The sequence below is a fragment of the Zonotrichia leucophrys genome, chromosome 3 (genome assembly GCF_028769735.1).
Source record: "Zonotrichia leucophrys gambelii isolate GWCS_2022_RI chromosome 3, RI_Zleu_2.0, whole genome shotgun sequence".
Taxonomy (NCBI): Eukaryota; Metazoa; Chordata; class Aves; order Passeriformes; family Passerellidae; genus Zonotrichia; species Zonotrichia leucophrys.
Window position 1 is genome coordinate 19,452,996 of NC_088172.1, and position 19,894 is coordinate 19,472,889.

A 19,894-nucleotide genomic window follows, 5' to 3' on the forward strand; every position below is an offset into this window, starting at 1 on the left:
GAATAGCGTGCCTTGTTGTGGGATGACTTGTAGGTAAAGGAGCTGCTGATGTTCTCATGTGTGCGGTCAGCTGCAGAATTTGCTTACCTTACTTTCAGTATTAGGAAATAGGCCAATCACAGTGTTTCAAATGGCCACTGGTTTAATTTTTCTGGGAGTCGATGTTTCTCTGAATTGGGAAACTATTCTAATTTAAAAAGAACCCTTGTAGTTGCTGCTGTTGAAGCAGTGTTTAATGTTGTGTGGCTGTTGGCAGGAGACTTGATGCATTTTCACATGACCCCCTCTCGAACAAAAGCAGATTGTTTCCTTCTGTTTTTCTGTTACACAAATGAGTTCCTTTTGAAACAATTTCTTTTTCTGCAAATTCTGGAAATCGACACCAGGAGTAGTTTTTCCTTTGCTGTGTCTTTTACAATCTGCTGTCAGATAATGCTGGCACAAAAAGCTGCTTTGGGGTACCAGCCCAAAAAAGCTGAGACCTCTGCAGGGAGCCTCCTCCTCTTGGGCAATGAGTTTTTCTTTCAGTTTTATGGAGGACTTCAATGTGGACTTTCATTTCTTGCTGTCTTTACTATAGCTAGGCAGAGTTTGTTTCTGGTTTCTAACTTGTTTGATTTACATATATGCATTTTTAGTGTACATAAATGTAGCAATGTATGTAGCAAGTCACTTCTGGCATGAGCTTTTTTGTATATTTTAGTATAACAAACCTTTGGGTTTGTACCAGTCTCGGCCATCTAAAGCCTTTGCCTGTGAGAAGCAAGGTTAAAGTCAGATGCAGATTATTGGCTGATGCAGTGCTGCCAATAATAACTAGGCCAATTAGTACTGGATCAAAAGAGCAACAAATTGTTTAAGTGGGGATCTCAAACAACAAAATGAATCATCCAGCAGGGAGTGGGTTCGTGGCAATATTTAATAGCTGACAAATGAAAAAAAATGATGGGATGATAAAAAAAGGTGCTTTCTCTAAATATCTTTTGTTCTCCCTTGTAATTATATACTCATTTCTCACAGTCTTCCTGATGTTTGTGCTTCTGGTGACACAAGTTATGTTTCCTTATTCGTGGGACACCAGTGTGCCAGTGCTGTGGCCATTCACACAAGTGCTCATAGTACCATAGCTGGTGAGGTGACATAATCCCAAAAATGCTCTTTATTCTGAAGTGTTTGCTTTCTTGGGCTGGGCTTGCTAAGTCAGAAAATAAAACCAGTACGAATTAGGGCTGCAAAACACTTTTAACACTTCTGGTTATTTCAATCAAGCCCTTTTGTTTGTGCCTGCTGATCGGATTCCGGTGATGTTCCTGTGGCTTTCTGTAGTCCCAGCACTGTGACGTGGAAGTGAAAGTCTCTTCAGCGTGTCCCTGCGAGCCCTGCAGGGCACGGTGGGTGGAGGTGCAGCAGGAGCGCCCAGGGAGCTCAGGGGGTGTTGGCCTCCTGCCCGGGGCCCTCAGGGGAGGGGGAGAAGACCACGGAGTGGAAATGCATGACCTAAGCCCCTTGCATTGGCTTGGTCCCATGGGAAATCAAAGCCCCTGCAGGCCTTCCAGCACTGGCTCCCAGTCCCATTTGGGACTGGGGAGAAAGCATAATTTGGATCCTGCTTGGCTTTTCTTGTTGGACTGGGATGAAATTGAGGTTTCAGCTCCAGCTGACTAAAACCAGAGGATATATGATTCATTTAACTTGCATAAATCAGAAATCCCCTAGAGACGGGATTTGCACAGGTGGAAGGGAGATATTTCTTTTGGTGGAACTAAAAAAAAAGAATATACCAACTTTTTTTTTCTTAACAAGTACATATAACTTTGTGTAATTGTTTTGGTTGGTGTTGTGGTATACTGACAGCTTTTGTTGCCGATGTTATTTTCTCATAGCTAAAAATTGTTCTTAATATTAGTATTAGTATAGAAACACCACAAAGCTAATACCATTCTATTAGAAGTAGATAAAATTTTATTAGTGAAAGTACAGTACAGTTCTGGATAGAAAAGAAGAAATTGGGAGAATTGGGGGTTTGGTTTTTTGGTTTGGTGTTTTGGTGGTTATTTTTTGTTTGTTTTTTCTTAATCAAGAAGAAAATTACTTCTTCTTGAGAACAGCTTTGTGCACAGTTGTCCCTGGTTGTGGCCAGTGTTGCTGCTTCTCTCCTGCTTTAGCCATAGTGAGGTTCCACATGCGGGTGCCTCCATGTCCAGAGCAGGTGCTGCCCACAAACAGTGGCTGTGTGAGGGCCTGACAGGTGACATTTGAACCACTCTACTGACGATGGATGAATTGTGCCTGGTAATGTCTTAGCAGCAAACAGTTTCTGGAACTGGAGATGCTCATGCCAGGAGATGCTGTATTTTCTGGACTCTGCAGCCCTCTCTCACTGGGTGACTGTTGATCTCTTGGTTTTACGGGCTGTTAATCAGAGCTGTAATCAGTCACCTATCTGCAGGTGATAGCAGAGCCACTGTTTACTTTTTTCCTCCTTCTCTCCTCTTCCCTAGCTAGCCTTGCTAGTTATTTGAGACTCTTTGTTAAAATAGCTTCATAGTCTTTATCTGAAAATTTCAGTGTTGCTGGCTTTCTCAAAGTCCAGTCCTCCTCCTCATTGAGGGATCTTTCAAGATACTTGTTTTTCTTTACATGTACAAAATACAGAACTAGAAAGAACTTCAGGTTAATCTGAGCTCATTATTTTAAGCTTCTGTGATTAATTACTTCAGTGTGAAATGTAACTCGTACACCAATGACTCTCTGGGACTAGAATAAGCTCCATGTACTTAATATATGCTGAGAAAGTCCATTGTGTTTGCTAGAATTTTTGCATGCTAGTATTTTTTTTGTTAACCCTAACAGAATGTGTTCAGATGCTGAACAGTAAACTATTTTCCTGAGCAGAAAAACTAACTTTCTCCTTTTCTTTCCATTTCAGTAGGTTGTATAATGGAACTTGTGGATAAAACAATCAATAGTTACTTTGATGTTTGGCTTGGACCCAGAGGTAAGATTTCTCAAAAGCTAATAAAAAAATGCATAAATAAAAATAATATAATAACTGCATAAATTAAACTGATCTTATTAGAACATAAGCAACATTTTTCCTCTAACTTGACATTGACAGGTAACTGCTTTCTTTAGGATCTGCAAAGCATCAAAATGTGACAGTGTAATAAATAAGAGTCTATTCAATGCTCCTGATCTTTTGACCTGAAGAGGTCATTCTTATTGTCAGTTAAGCTCATGTTGTTTGTCTTAGTGGGTGAATTACCTCACTCAGATCTTTGCTGCTCTTTTTTTTTCTTTTTAATTTAATAGCTTTTATTCTAAAAAAGCCACTTTAATTTGCATTTAATGAAATAAAAAATACTCTTGCCTTCATAACTTGATCTTCTCTGGAATTTTTCACTAAAAATATCTATAGTTTTTGGGAAACACTGCTTCTTTGAAACCATTCTTTTTTGAAGAAGCAAAAGGTTTGGTAGGTTTTACCCAGGGAAAAACTCTGCAGGTGGAGAAGTGCAGTCCTGGTCCGTGTGAGGAAGCCAGAGGCTGTGGAATGGGGACAAACAGTGGCCTCATGCTGCAGGCTTGGGTAGGAGGGTCCAGTTCCACCTGGTTCTGGCCAGGGGGATTAAATGGCTGCATCCTGCACAGAGTGTGCAGAGCAGTGCTGCTCAGGGGCGTGTGCTTTCTTCTTCTAACTGCTGCAGTAATGCCTTTTCTCTGTCCCACTCAAGATCCAGTGATGGTGCCCCTTCTTCTCAGGAGAAAGTCCACAGGAGATGGAACAAGCCTCTGATTCTTCTAAGTGTGTTTTCTGTTTCCTTTTTTAGTATCTTGGTGCCCTTGTTGCCTCTCTCTTCATACTAGGCCTGTTTACATCAGAACATCCAGGCTAATTTCACATATTGCATGTGCTGGCATATGGTCTCTCTTTGCTGTATGAGAAAAATCATGAACCATGAAGGTGGCAAATCCAAACAATTCCCTGCCTTGCCTACCTACTTTCCAACCTACAGCTTTAAGGCTTCCTTTCATACATTCAGGATCCATGTATGACTCCTTTAAAATTAAGTCAAGACTGTGAATGACAGCAATACTTGAATTGTTCATTCATAGTTTGGTTAACTTGGTTTCAGTACTTCGGGCTGACTTTAGTGAGAGGAGTGAGGTACTGTGCTGTTGCTGGGTGTGGACAACACAGATGTGGTTCAAAAGGATCGCACTCATGTTCCAAGTAGTTCCCTAAAATTCTCTGATTGAGGGTTGTTTATTTGCTTTCCCTGAGAAGCTGCTGCATTGCCAGCCAGACTGGTTACTCAGGCAGGACTGGCTGCTCTGTGTTCCATTGCTCATACAAGGACCCCAAAATTTAATTCTTTCTAATAGCACATACATAAGTCTAATTGTGTTAGGATTGACTGGAAAATAATTATCAGGATCATCCACCTATAACTGCAGAGGTGTCTGCTTCACTCCTAGGTTTGCTGACTAGGAAATAAGATGTGTACCATCAGGAAGGGTTGGTTTGAGAAAATAAGGGAGAGAGATTTGTTGAAACTTTTCTTTATAATTATCTGTGGTATTCAAGTGCGTGACAGTTCTGAATGGTAATGAGTATTTAAAAATAATAGTGGTAATAACTTAAGAATAGTTTTGCCTTAGGAAAATAATTATTTCTGCTTTCTTAAATGTGTAAATAAAATGTTGTTTGTAATTAGCAACGTGGCCTTTAGTAAAAGGGCTTGCTGCACTTCCTTTGTCTTTCTTTGGTGTTCCAGCACTGGAATAATTTTGGGTACAACTATTTTTAGTTGAATTGAATTCTCTCCTTACAAAATCTAAGTGTTTGTATGTTTTTGTTTGTTTGTTTCAGACCCCAGAGTAAAAGGATGGCTGCTTCTGGAGAACTATACACCAACCTTTATCTTCTCAGCCTTGTACTTACTAATTGTATGGCTAGGACCAAAGTACATGCGGAATAAGCAGCCGTTCTCATGCAGGGGTATTCTAGTGATCTACAACCTTGGACTCACACTGCTTTCTCTGTATATGTTTTATGAGGTAAGAGAGAGAGGGTTGCTCAGGCTTATTTTGCAGTATCTGTTTTAATTATGTTGGCTCATGTTGAAAGTAGAGCAGTGCCTCTGAATTCAGGAAGCATCTGCAGAAATGGTGCAACCATGTTCAATGTCACTTGTCTGGGGAGAAACCCTAATAGTAATGTTACCTCTAAGGATGTGTGAAACAAACCTTGCCTTAAATATCTCTGCTGACCTTGGGTAGCAATGCTTCAAATGCACTTTGCTCAGTCAGTGGAAGTGAAGTCTTGATCTTTCAGCATGAACTTGGCTACTCCTTCAGTAACGTCTCCTTGTTCCATGTGATTGTGCTGGTGGACTGTACAAAGTACTTTGTAGCAAAACTGTGGCATTATCTGCAGGGCAAAATGTTTTATTTACTCGTGTTTAATCATGCACACATTCTTTGCATCTGTGTCTGTAAGCTTGCAATAGGTTCTTTTGCATCCTCTTAGTTTTGCTGGGAAAAAAATGTTGCTGAAACAATGCCATTGTGATTCATCTGTTTCTTTGAGCTCAAAAATCTAAACATACAAATAGATTTCAGACTGAATTGACCTTTCTGTGGACTTATTTCCTTTCATAAAAACCCAAATGTTTAGGCAGTGTTAAGTCTCCACTTTCCCAAAGAGCTCTTTAGCTGCTTTTACTCAGACCTGCCTGTTTTTGTTCAAGTGAAAATGAAGAACTATGGTAGTGTAAATAATGATGTGGTCAGAAAATTACTCTTTTGCTTTAATGTACAGAATATTCTGGCACACTTTTAAGCAAAGTATTTTTTTCTTTCTCTAAGGAGATATTTAATTTTCAACATCCTCTTTTCAATTCTTTCACTACAGCCTTTTCAAATGCAGCCTAGGACTAAAACTACCAATTTTTTTTTTTTTTTTTTTTTGCATGAGCTTAGAAGTGTATATAAGCTGCAATTCTCCTTTAAGTTTGTAGTTAATTCTATAGTGTTTTACAAGGTGAGTGTTTAGAGATGAAGTGATTTAAATTCAACGTTATTTCTCTTTTGTAGTGAATTGTCTACTCAAAATTTATTTGGTTGGTTTATTAAGAAATTTGATACTTAATTGTTCAGTATGGAGCAGTTTTGAATTCAGTAGGTACTTGGAACTGCTTGTGTTCTTGATGTGCTTACATTTCTAAACTCCTTGTCAGGGTGTTCTAATCCAGAAAATATGGGTGTTGATCAGTTTCATTTGTCTAAATGTAGTGTTGATGTTGACTTCAATGTCCATCTGCATTATTTGATGCAGGTATTATTTATACAGTTATATAATGATCTGTTGTTTTAACCTCTAGTAATGTTATTGAGAGTTTAGAAGTGCAGACTTTTCTTCAGTTGTACCAAGTGTGAATACTTGGACTCATAGTTTCTAAATTACTGTAACATTCTGCTCTGTTACAAAACCTGCTGGTAAATTTAAACAAGAGAAAATACCCAAACTGTTGATCTTATAAATGTCTTTTTCTTGCTAACAATAAACTGGTTACCAAGGGAGGACTGTTCATTATATGCTGAAGAAGTCCTCATACTTGTAACCAGATAAATATTATTTTATATTGTGGAGCAATGACAGAACTAAAATGCAGTGAATAATGACCCCTCCTTCCTATATACTGAAATACTTCATGTGAAAATGAGTGTTGCTCTTAATCTAGTATTATCCATATGGAACTGTTCATTAGTGTTGTAAATATGCCTTCTCCTTGTAAATGGGCATACACAAAGCCTAGAGCATTATGAAGATGATTAAACACATTATAGTGGCAATAAAATGTGATTGGCAGCACTTAGAAGCTGAATTTGAGGGCAAGTGATGCCCTGCAACAAGGGACTGATCCCATAAAAATGCTGCCAAGCAGAGAGCCATGCTGACATAGCACCACACTGCTTGATGTTTGCAGGGAGAGAACCAAAGGACCTAGGGAAAAATGGGTTCTTGCACCTCTAGGTATGTTCTCTATCTGAAGTACCTGCACAGCATGTGATACCCTTGCTCATATCTCATCAGTCTTGGAAATTTTCCTTTGAAGGATTAGCCATATATCAGTACTTTATAGTGCACTTACTTTTTTTTAAAGACAGAATGATGAGGAACAGCATTCAGAAAACTTGAGTAACTCCCTGTTCTCCTCCTTGTTGTAAGGAACTCTCAAGACTCCATTTTGAATTTCAGTTGGATTAAGATTTTTCAATCCTACTGTGAGGAAAAATCATAAAATGTCACCATTTATGAACTTGTTTAGTAGCGTGTCTGAAAAGAAGTTGCTTTAATAGCTTGTGTACAGTACACCTGAAACCCTACTTTGAAGTTTTTCCTGAGTTACAGCTATGGTGATTCAGGTCATGATTCATAGCATCACAGCTCAGTTTGCATATTATGTGACCAAAACAAGATGTTAAAGTGAGGTATCCTCCCAACTGGGATGAAAAGGATGACCTGCTTGGTTTTCTGACCTTTATGTCTGAATGATTGTAAGTAGTAACATGGGGAAATTCGGCATCATAGGATTTGTGTAACTCTAGGTGTTGTGTACTTTGGTCTAAAATCACTAGAAATTTTAGACCTGTTATGTGGAATTCCTAATAGTTTCTGTCTGTGCTTGCTATACCTTTTTTATTAGGATATTTAATGACTTGACTGGGTTTTGGTACTTGCAGAGAAGAGGACTGCTGTTGTCCCAGACAATATAACAGACAAGGCAGATCTAGGGGAGCTGGAGAGGTTTTTCCAGGCTAATTTGTCACATACTTCAGGAGGACAGGATGTTCTTTAGGGACAAACAATGCTTTATTCTGTAAAAATCTACAGTGCTTGGACTTTAAGGAGAAATAACACGCTTATATCTCAGGCAGGGGCATGAAGGAATGGCTTCCTGCGTGGTGAAGGTGTCTGGCAGGGGCTGGCAGGGGTTACAGGGTGTGGGCTGGCATGGCAGTGTCTGGGGGAGCTGCAGCAGCAGAGGCAGCGCTGCTTGCCCCGTGCTGCTGCTCTGGGCTGGCATCACAGGGCTGTGACCCCTGCCCCTGCAAGGGCCCGTGCCTCTGTGCTTGAGTCTCAGCTAGGGGGGGAGTGCCACGTACCCAGTTACACTGCACACAGACCTGTGGTATTGTGGGGGTTTGGTAGCAAAACTGGCCAAGTGATCTGGAGCACCTGGGCTCACATTAGAGAAAACGGGTCAGTGGTGAAGGCTCACTTTTTAAAGTGACTCTTTACTGTCTCTTTTCTTCATCTGAAAAATTCCCTACTGAATCTGCCTGAGAAAAGTCTTAGATTTTCCTGATGAGTGAGGTGTTGCATAGGCTGTAGGAAAAGTGTAGGAAGCAGGGGACTCTGTGCAGAGGTGCTGTGTCACACGAGCCATGGGTGGCAGCTAGGCTGCTCTTTCCTCTCCTCTTTCTTTCTCCACCCTCCTGAAGCTCTTATCTCTGCCCTGGGGTAACTGCATTCATGTAAAGATAAAATTCTGTATCTGTGCAGGCATTTGCTTGCTTTGATCAACCTCAATTTCTGTTTCTCTTCATTCTAATCTAGCTGTGTTTTGAGCCTTTAAAACCCATCAGCCTTGACAGTGTGATGCAGTGCTAGGTCCCTTATCTGCCCCTCTCCTGCTAGTCTCAGACTTCAGTTTTATCATGAGAAAAAAACAAAGTCCTCCACAGTAACACCTCTCCTCCACCCAGTCAGACTGGCATAAGTGTCCTGGCCTATTTTGGTAGCAGAGGTGATAAAAAAGCATGTGCCTCAGCATTTCAAAGAATTCAGCAACAGAATTACAAAATGAAAGCAATAGGAAAAAAGAAGACTTCATTGCAGGGGAAGAAAGTGTGGGTTGTTTCAGCACAAATGGATTCTTGAGCTGCAGGTTTTCCCCTGAGCTGAGGGGCTTAACATTGAGTTTGAGTACCATTTAAATTGGCTTATGGACTGTCTTTTTGTGCTGCTTAGAAACCATGTGAAGTGGTTTGCTTGAGTGCAAATGGCTATAATTGGCCTTTTCTGGACGTGTTAATTTCTCAAGAACAGATTTTCCTGTGGTTGTCCATCAGCAGTGCCATCAGCACCCTGGACTCCTGCCAGCCTGAAGATGAAGGACTTCTGGAGAGAGCAGGCAAGGAAGGAAAGGCAGTCCAAGGCTGTGTGGGCAGAGGAGCCACTGCTCTCTTTCTGGGCAGGTTTCACACCTCCTGTGCAGTGGTGTAAGGAGATCTTGGAAATGCTGGCATCCAGGGAGCAGCCCACAAGTGTGAGCAAGGGCTTAAATGCACTGCTGGAAATTTCCCACCTCTCCTTATTGCTTTTGGGGTGGCTGGGAAGCAGCTTCCTGGGATTCTACACCCATGCATAATGGAGCCATTTGTGGTCATGTTCCAGAGTGATCTCTTGGTTTTGTTTTCTGAAGCCTTCCAGCATGGCATGAAAGCATTGTGGGTGCAAGAAATAATGATGCCAGGCAAAGGAGCAGCTGGCTAAATGAGGAAGATTATTTACATGTTGTATGTTGCAGTGAGTAAGGTTTGTGGGCAGCAACAGCAGTTTGTGGGCAGCTGTAGCAGCTTTTAACCAATTAGTTCCTTCTGGAAAGTGGGGAAGGAAATTATTTTTGTAGCTATACTAGCTATTTATATGATAAAACATGCTGACATTTCCTACAAATGTTGCTTTTCTTATGTCATTTGTGGCTATGAGAGTATTACAGTTGCTAGCCTACAATAATACATTCTTTTGTAAAGAAGGGAGCACTCAGGTTGAGGTGAAGGCTCTGCTCATAGCCACACTGATGCCATTGTCCCTTAGAGAGGTGGGATCCACGGAGACACCTTTGGTTGCATTACACTTTAGATGGTGAACCTGTACTGCTTGCAGGAAAAGAGCTGTGGATTCACTATGCCAGCTTTTACTGGGAAGAGCTTTATGGAGTGCAGCATTAATGATGGATGTTGTTTGGATTAATTACAATGTAAACAATGTGATTATCCTTCTATTTCTTACACTGCTGTGAACTATGAGAAGTGTATGAGAACATCTGTAAGCTCTTAACATGACCACAGCACAGTGTGGTGTTCTGTCTGGGACACTGGTGGGCGCTTGAAGGCGTGCAGGCTTTCCCTCGGTGGCCTGGTGGTGCCTTGGTGCAGAGCTTGCTCTGGGGCACAGCTGGGCCTGGAGCAAGGTTCCACTTCTAAGTGGTGTCCTCTGCAGAGCCCTGCAGCCAGGAGAGGAGCCCTTGCATGGCTGCCTTCCCTCTGTTGCTTGGGCAGGGAAGTGCCTGGCTCTGCTGCTGATGTGCATGCTGCCCTTGCTGTGGCAGGCTGCTCTTGATTTATCTCTAATACAAGAGATACTTTCAGGTCTGTATATTATTATATAACTAGATGTACGTTTTTTCCCCTAAATCACAGCAATAATACTATCTCAGAAGGTCAAAAATAATGACCTAGGCTGGCTGAGTATTTTAAAAGCTAATTTAGGAGGAAAATGAGGCATGAAGGAAATAACATTGGGGAAAGGTGGATCATTTAAGTTATAATCTTTATTGAACCTTTTAAAATTAGCTTCCTGTTCACAGTTCTGAGCAGCATTTAGTCATACCTGTTATTGGAGTCCTTTAATCAAGTGATCTTTTAAAATTACTTTTAGTATAAGGAATTTCTACTGTGGCTTTGCAAAGCTATTTCTTATCCTGCAGGTAGATAAGGCAAAAAACATACAACTTGCTTCTGCCTTTCAGATGTTTTATGAGATACCAAACAATTTTTTTTACACTTGGGAGTTGCCTCAAGTTGTTACTCCTCTCATGCTATTCCCAAGAAGAAGAACATCTTTATAAACAATGTTCAATGATCCCTTCTGTTGAGATACTAAAGGGGATCTTGTTCATGTCTTTGTACACGCTCCCTTCTCCCATTCAAGTCAACCTGTCCTACCATCTCCTACCACCTGTGAAAGAGTGAGAACATCCAACATGGACCTTGTTTCTCTAGAGATTAGAGCCAGCCCCTCCTCAACAGACACCCTGTCATCTGTCATGGCTAATAGCTGCTCATTACTCTTTGTTGTGACTCCGTTATGTTTGAGCTGTTACCTGTTATGTCAGGAAGGCAGTGCATATCCTGCAGAGGAAGTCACTTATGGTGGGAAGGTGGTAATGTGCTTAGCATGAGTGAATTGCTTAAAAAGATCTTGAAGAATGGCAATGCAATGAAGCATGTGTTGTTGGCTATTAAGGAGAGCAAAGCTGAAAATATGCTTTGTCACATGGCTGAAAAAATTGTAGGCACATTTCTTGAGTACAAAATTTTTTAAAGATGTAGCTCTTTCCAAAAGTAATCAGAAGAAAAATGTATTTACTGAACTTTGGTTATGTACTTTCTTTAACAATGAGATCATCAGCAAAGAAGGAGACTTCACTCTGCAAATGCTCACACTGTGGGATAAGTGGGGATGAAATGTTTTCTCCTATTTTTATTCTGGTATACCCCAGTTGGGAGAATTTATTAATTCACCCTTCACTATGATTCAGTCACTGCTTGAAACTTGAATTCAACCTAATTCCAGCCTTAGATGCCCAGGATGTTCTTGACACCAGATGTCTGGGCAGAGCCACTGTGGAGGTTTGCAGGTGCCATGGAGCTCAGCCTTCTCCCCAAATAACACTTTATTTTTTTTATTTGCTCAGCTGGTGACAGGAGTATTGGAAGGAGGATACAATTTCTTCTGTCAGGATACACACAGTGGAGGAGAGGCCGATATGAAGGTACTGTAATGGAGACTTAGAGCTGGAAATGTTTCAAATTGTGCACTTGAGTGTAAGTGGAGAACAGAACAGTATTGATTGTGCACATTTTGGTTAAACTATAAGCTTTTTTCCTTCTTTTGCAGTACAATAGACAATGCACTGTCAGACATAATAGTTCATCTATGATATATTCATGGTTGGTATTTTTTTTAGTAATTATGTGCAAATTTTCAAGAGTCCCCAGATCAAAAAATAAGGACCTGGTGTTCAGACTGTATCCAACCACTCTGTGTTGAGACTACCCTTCTCTTTCTGAGATGTGGTGATGATTTCTTCTGGTCACACTTCTGACCTCTCCTTTACAGAGAGCACTGCAGCACCAGCTCTGGTTAAATATTTTGTTATTTCTCCAAGGGCAACCCAGGTGCACAGCAGTAGCCTCCTGAAGCAGTCTTTGTCATCCTGTTTTCAGCTGTAGCTGTAGATTTGTACCTCGATCTCCTATGAAGAAACCTGAGGCAGAAGTATTTCCAAAGATCCCAGCAGTGTCTTCAGTCCTAGTAGTGCAGGACAGAATCTGGATTTTAATCACTTAAATAACATAAGAGTTGAAAACCCCCACAATGTGCAATGCTTCTAAAACTTGTTTCCTCCTTCCAGATCATACGTGTCCTCTGGTGGTACTATTTCTCCAAACTCATTGAGTTCATGGATACCTTCTTCTTCATTTTGAGGAAAAATAATCATCAGATCACTGTTCTGCATGTCTACCACCATGCAACAATGCTGAACATCTGGTGGTTTGTTATGAACTGGGTGCCTTGTGGTCACTGTAAGTACTGGGTTATGGTGGGGGAACATCTGCATCAGGGGCCTTGTTCTGGTGGTCTTTTGATCAAACCAAACATCTCTGGCACCTTCAGCTGCAGGATTTGTTCTGTACCACGTTAAGCTGCTTTGCCGAATTGCAACTGTTGTAGATGGTTGCAGGAATTAAGCTGGCAGCACAGCCTCTAGGAAAGGAATGTCTGTGTAGATTGAAGATTTTGTGGCAGTGTGACATTTATCAGGTGCATTAGCCCATGTCAGATACCCACCAACCTTGCTTTTCTCTATTTTTGCTGTAGTTACAGACCCTTTGATGAAACAATGCCCTCTTTCCAGGTCAAGCCAGAAGCTTGTTTCAGCTGTAAAACAGCTAAAACTGACTCTAAGTCCTTGTATCTGTAAAATTCACTTGAGATATGACTTTCTTAATTTAATCTCATTATACCACTGGCCATAACAAATGATTTCAATTAAAATCTTGTCCCCTGACCACTAATGAACATGAGCAAATGAATCTTAAGTGGAAAATCTCCATGTCTCTCTTGTCTAAATCCTGCTAACCTTTGGCAATCTGACTTCAGTTCTTCTACTGCATTTAGCTGGCATCTAGTTTCTTAACTGCATTATCATGGCTTAGCTGTGGTTTAAGATGTGCAGCTTATAGATACTGGCTTTGCTGAACACTCCATTCAAGAGAAACCTTTTCAAACCTCATGGATGTGAGCTACTGGCAATGCAGGCTGCATTCCTCAGGAGTCTGGTCTCTGAGCCAAAGAGCATAGAAACTTGTATTTGTTTTGTGTTGTCAGCACAACAGTGAGTAATACTGAACTTATAAAAAGTCTGCATCTGGAAACACGTTCTCCTCCAAGGAAGTCAGTCCTTGTTCATAGAGCAATCAAAACTGCGTGTACATGGAATCTATCTTGTGCTCATGTAGTTTGAAAACACTTTTGTGCTATTTCTAGTTGTGTTTTTCTTCTTCCAAGCTTTATGTTCTGGTACGTAATCACAGCTCGATGCAGTTTGGTGTTAAGCCAGAAGTTTCTTTAATGACTAAAGGTGCTGTAAACAAGGACAAATAAAATAGCTAACTTGCAGTTTCTGAAGGTATCTGAAGCTTTTTGGTTGTAAATGGCAAAATTGGCTCCTGCCTGGAAGGAAGTGAAATCAGCCTAAAAGTAGATGGGTGAAGCTATTGATTGTTTGGTGTGTGAGCATTCCTCCTTTTTATCAGTTTCCTCAGTTCCCTTGAGAAACCATAATGTAGATGTAAAAAAGAGTAATTTGAGGAAACAAAACCAGAAGGCTGGTGTAAAGCACAAAGCTGCAAAGCAGCTCAGCTGCTCTATTGGGTAGGCAGAATAAAAAACGGCGTAAAAAAAGAACCCTCTTGCTTTTCTTCTAAGAGAAATAATATTTTAAATAGTAACATTTTGAACTTGTTATTTTTGTAGGTTCCATGAAACAGCATGTTCCTTCCTGGTAATGCAGTGTACTTGCTTTTTCCCTTGCCCTTTTTTTAGCTTACTTTGGTGCCACACTGAACAGCTTTATCCATGTCCTCATGTACTCCTACTACGGACTGTCTGCTGTTCCAGCAATGCGTCCTTATCTGTGGTGGAAGAAGTACATCACTCAGGGGCAGCTGGTGAGTGACTTGCTCTTCAATGCTTCAGCAGGCTCTTTATTCGTGATGAGGTCCTCTTGTCTTTACCAAATCAGGAAATTTTGGCAGGGGATGGAAGAAAAGAGAATGAGAGCTGGTACCTTTGACACCTTGTAGTGCCTACATCACCTTAGAAATCCAGCTTCTGCACGTGTGTTTGCTCTGTGCCCAGGACCATGGGGACTGGGGATGTACATGAATCAATGCTGAGGTCTGTGGGATCTTTCTCCCCCACCCCATGTTGTGTGGCTAGATGCATTTGGGAATTGCAGTGCTGGGATTTCTGGGACTCAGTAGCCAGGGAGGAGGCTTTTCTTACAAGCCCTCTTGAGCTAGCCTGCTCTTCCCTGTGCTTGGTTGGTCAGGCTGGGACAGACCAGAAAGCCAGTGCAATGCCATCCACAGCTAACAAGGGCCATTCTAGTCCTGAGGGACAATGCCTTTTCTGTCCTACTTTTGCATGCAGTTGCAAATGGTTTATTAAAAACTATTCAATATTTCTGCTCTCTTTCTGCACTTTAAATGGGCAGATTTTTCTCTTGTAATTCTGTGTTGGACTCCTTGTATCAGTTTGTATTGTTTCTGGTGTGTCTGGTGCTGAAGCCTGACCACTGTATGCTGGAGGTGGTAAGAGCAGTGAAATTCAGTAATACAACACATGCTGTAGTGATACTGCACAAGAACCAGGTTTCAATGTGTACAGAACACCACAAGGAAATGTGCATGAGTGTTCTCTCTTCCCCATTTTGTGGCGGGGGAAACTGAAACCTAAAGTTACTTTGTTATATTCTTCCCTTCTTCCCCCCTGTCCCACTCCACCCCACCCCTTCTCAAAACTGTGAATAGTTTTAATAACATTTGCTGGTGATGATTAATAACATTTACTGCCAGCAATTCACAGTGTTGATTCTCAACATGGTTTTTTTTAGCACTGTTCTTCCTGAAGGATGGCTAAGTATTGTAGTTAAGGGCTCATTATTTTCATGGGAGGCATGGGGTTGCTTTGGTTTGAGGTTTGTTTCTGTTTTTCTTTCCAGATTTAGGCTCTGTTCTTCATCCTGGTTGTTCAAGTGCTACAGAGTGCAGTGTCTTGGTGCTCTCCTGGCTATTGTCATAGCTGCTTTCACTTCCTTGCCTGTTCTGCATGCATAGCTGTTAGGGCAGCAAAATAGCAAAGCAGAACAAACAGTCTTTCCCTTTTAAAATAAACATTCCCTAATCTGGTAGCCTTTATGTGAGGATGAATTTTGCCTAAGGCCCTCTCCATCGCATAAGCCCAAACTCTGTTTTTCCAAAAGAGATAATTAAAGATAATTGAACCCTTCTCCTCCTCCCTGGCTCCCCAGCTTCCCTGCAGCCTCTACCCCAAACATTCTTCCACTGGAGCCGTATGTCAGACAGTTCCTGTCTGTGGGAAGGGATTGCAGGGGTCTGTGTGTAGACCAAGTGACCCCAGGTCTTTTGCAGCTGAAGCAGTGAGATGCAGATCTACTCCATTAGGAGGGTAAAGTCAAATCCCACTGAACTCCTCACTAGGAAGAAGGTGGTCTTTCTTCCTTGGGACACTTAGATATCAGTTCTGCCTAAGTTACTCTGATGTTCTAAAATGGAAAAATAGAAATAAACACACTTAACAGGATACCACAATCTGAACATCTGCTAACTCAGGTTTACAGAGAAAACACTTGCCAAACACACAATATTACATACTATTTACTTGTTTTGGAAATAACTGTTGAGGTTTTGGTCACTCATGGTTTTTTTCCTCCTTCCATTAATGTGGTCCATTTCTCTTATTTTGTTTTCTCTCCCCAGATTCAGTTTGTCTTGACAATCTTCCAGACCAGCTGTGGTGTTGTTTGGCCATGTGCATTTCCTCAGGGCTGGCTGTATTTTCAGATTTCTTACATGATTTCTTTGATTATCCTCTTCACAAATTTCTATATTCAGGTAAAAGTAACATTCATCAACTCTTTCTAGCATTCTGCTGGCTGTATCTCACTGGAAAGCTGTGACAGAAAGATATGCTGGAAATGTCCTTTTGCTGTCCTTCACTAACATGCATATGTTCTTGAAGTACTGCACTTGTTGACCCACCCTCTACTTTCAAATCTTCTGATGAGTTGTACCCATCATTCAGAATGCTTGGTAACTTCAGTAAGCCAGTAATACAAAAAAAATGGCTCATTGCAATTTTAACTGCAGGTAAGGGGGAGGAGCTTTATGTAAGACAAAGCTTTCCAGTCTGAAATAAACCAGCAGCATGTGAACCTGTGAAGCACCTGAAGGAATTGTTCATTTCTGCTTTTACAAGGGGAGATGCTTGGTTTTTATCCAGGGAAACTTCCTAAACTCACAACATGCAGAAATATGGATTTTGTTCACTTCTACAGGCACTTTTTTTGTATTTTCATACAGAAAATAAGTGGGTTTAGTTGTGTTTCTACAAATCTGATTTCATGTTTGAACAGATCCAGACTTGGTATGTGTTATTCTGAGCAGTTCATAACTGGGCTCTGTACAAAGATGTACAACTACTGTCTACAGAAAATCAAACCAACAGCCTGCTGCCCCCAAACAAGCAAACCCTGTTATATGTTTCAAATGTCATTTTGGTTCCTGTGAGAATGATTCATGGGGGGAAACACAGCAGGCTTCCCTGTCTGTTCTTCTGGTATTTCTTAAAATCAGTCCCATGATTTCTATCACTTGCTGCATATGAACATGCTAAGTAAACATTATAGTATATTCCAGATATTACTTGATTTTCTTTGTCAATTTTGCTCATATTTTAACTTTTAATTGTTTAAATTTCTTTCACACATAAAGTTGGGGAAATCTGCTTTTGTCAGGCAGCTGACCCCCTTTGAAAAAAATGATGTATATTTTACTGTCTATTATTTTTTAAACAGTCTCCCCAATCCTGTTAGTTTTTGATTCTTGTCTTAGCCCAATGGAAATTCCCATCACATTTCTGTCTCTGAACTTCCCTTACTTTTATTGTTTACCTATCTCATGTTCTGGCTTTGTTCAAGGTACTGTCACCTGCAGTGCCTCAAACCTCCTTCCTCACATGTCATTTTGAGTATATTCTTATTCCATAGTCTGCTCATAAAATTGCTTCTCTTGTTTCTGATTTACTATTAGTATAACACTGCCATCATACTGCCAAGCCTTTTTCTTTTCAAGTGAACTACTCCTCTCACTGTGATGAATGAAAGGCGTAGTGTAGTCTCATACACAAAAAGTGGTTGAGCTTGTTAGACTCTTTCCACCGGCACAAGGTCTTTAGAAATGATGAATGCAAGTTTACTTTTGTGTTTCTAGAATTACTGTGAAAAAGTGGTTATTTATGTCTAATTAAACAAAACCATGTGTCTTTCCATCTATTTTAGACTTACAACAAGAAGGCATCCTCGAGGAGGAAAGAGTATCAGAATGGCTCCACGGCCATTGCAAACGGGTACACAAACAGCTTTTCTTCCCTTGAGAACAATGTGAAACAAAGGAAACAAAGGAAGGATTGAAGACCAAACTGAAAAACCATTTTGATAACCCCAACAACAAAATCATCTGATTGTAAGCACAATGAGAGTTGTGCACTAATACTCTAATGGCTACTGTAACTATTCCTGCCTAGAATAGTGTGATTTATGTAGGACTTAACCAGTGCAAACACCCTAGAAACTGTATACAGAACATTAAAGTAGGTTAAAGTTTAAAAATAATTCTGGGCTGTCACTGACCCTGCTATAGACTATGGAAGGGAGTATTATCATATTATCCAACACTGCTGTTGCCTTACTAGTCAATATGATAGGTGCTGAATTATGATTCACAATTTGAAAACACTGTAATCTAAACCTCCATTTTTTTAACTATAGATCATGCATGTGATTGTAGAGGTAATTTGTATGATGCTGGTTTCAGTAGATAAACACACATGCCTTAAATTAAAAAGCAGGGCCCAAAGCTTATTACTGGTTTAAAAATTAGGGTATGTTTCAACTTTTCAGTTGATTGACTTTTTATCAAAAAGTCACTTAGAAGAATCCATTGATCATTTTACTGTTCTGTGTGTGATACACGATGCTACGTATCTCTTACTCGATGCAGTGAAATTGGAAATGGCGCGTTTAGTTTTGTATATTTGGCTTTAATTGACTCAACAGTCACAAAACAGATGGAAAAGTTATTTTACCTTTTTAATAGATCTTATTTTTTTATTTGAAGTGCATCACTAACATAAAAGTAATTGGCGCTTACACAGTCGAGTAAGATTTAAATATTGTCTCTAAAGTTTAGAGCATATACAGGGTGGACCCATCTATTCTTTTTACTTTTTTTCTTTTTTTTTTTCTTTCTTATTTCTGAGAATTCTTAAATGCTAAATGAAGAGTGGTTTTTAATATGAAACTGGCAGTTTCAAGTGTTATTACCATAGCCATATCCATATTTTAGGAGCTGCTGTTTAAGTCTGTGACATATCCAAAAGTATATTTAAAAGTGGAGCTAGAAGGATGCTTTTCTGATGGAATTGTCTGTGTGTAAGTTGGTATCTGAACTGTTCTTCATGTAGCATTCACTTTGAAAATGTGCCTAACACAAAGATTTTTTTTTCCCAAATAAGCAAGTTTAAACAGTTAAAGTCATAGCTAATGTTTTTTAAATGTTACTGAAATGTGCTGGAAATGTATGTTTCTGTAATGTGAGTTGTGTATATCACTGGTAATGTTTTGGCTTGTTATCTAAGGGTTTGGTTTGAGTGCTGGTTAAAGTGACTCCTTCTTGTAAAATCCTGTCTTGCACATATGAGGAGTCAGTTGCAGGGCCAATATCTGTTGCTGGTTCTGGTATCTTCCATGATGGAGTCCATTAAGCTCTGAAAAATTGAATTGTGCAAGACATTCTGCTGGTCATTGCTCAAGTTTAACTATTTGGTTTTTTGATATTTATATAAATGCCAGTTTTAACACATTTAATTGTTTTTAAATCTTTTTTAAAATTTTTGCACATCTCTTAAGGAATTAATAAGTTCTCTTACTAGGCTTGTGGGTTTTCATTCCTCGTTTTGAAGGAGACAGTGTCTGTTATGTTTACATTATCAAAGCTTGTGCGTGTGTCTTCATTTCTAGGTACTGGTTTGCAGAGTCTTTACATAGCTCAGTACAGCAGCTATACTGTTCAAAATAGGCTGTCTAAATGTGCTAGAAATAAACTCTTGGCTCATCTGAATATACTTCATTGTTAATGTTTGACATGGTTTAATCATTAAAACACTTTTGATGATCTCTGCCTGAATTCTGTGGGTCTGTAGAGATTCAATGCATTGCCCCATCCTGTGCCAGGCCAAGGAGGAGCCACCATGGTGGAAGAACAGCTGCAGATATTCAGGGACATATAGTGTACCAGAGATTTGGCAACACAATCTTTACAGAAACCTTTGGCAGTTACAGGGAACACAATTCCCTCGCCTGGCTTTAGAAATACTGGTCTGTGTGGTGGATTTCACTCCTGCTGGGATTACTGACTCACTGAATGCAGAGCAGCCCCAGTAGCCTGAGGT

General features: G+C 40.3%; 1 protein-coding gene across 2 annotated transcripts in view; it reads left to right on the forward strand.

Annotated features, from left to right (window-relative positions):
* The window catches only part of ELOVL5 (ELOVL fatty acid elongase 5), a 39,147-nt gene extending 19,530 nt beyond the window's left edge, over positions 1-19,617 (forward strand). The window contains exons 2-8 of one of the 2 annotated variants that reach the window (XM_064707571.1): positions 2,930-2,998; positions 4,874-5,061; positions 11,772-11,849; positions 12,492-12,663; positions 14,186-14,310; positions 16,144-16,278; positions 17,724-19,617. In XM_064707571.1, the coding sequence (XP_064563641.1) occupies positions 2,941-2,998; positions 4,874-5,061; positions 11,772-11,849; positions 12,492-12,663; positions 14,186-14,310; positions 16,144-16,278; positions 17,724-17,855 (888 nt within the window). In that variant the 5' untranslated portion in view covers positions 2,930-2,940 and the 3' untranslated portion in view covers positions 17,856-19,617. The remainder of the gene's footprint in view (positions 1-2,929; positions 2,999-4,873; positions 5,062-11,771; positions 11,850-12,491; positions 12,664-14,185; positions 14,311-16,143; positions 16,279-17,723) is intronic. The other variant, XM_064707570.1, reaches the window with a different exon arrangement.
* The last annotated feature ends 277 nt before the right edge of the window (positions 19,618-19,894 follow it).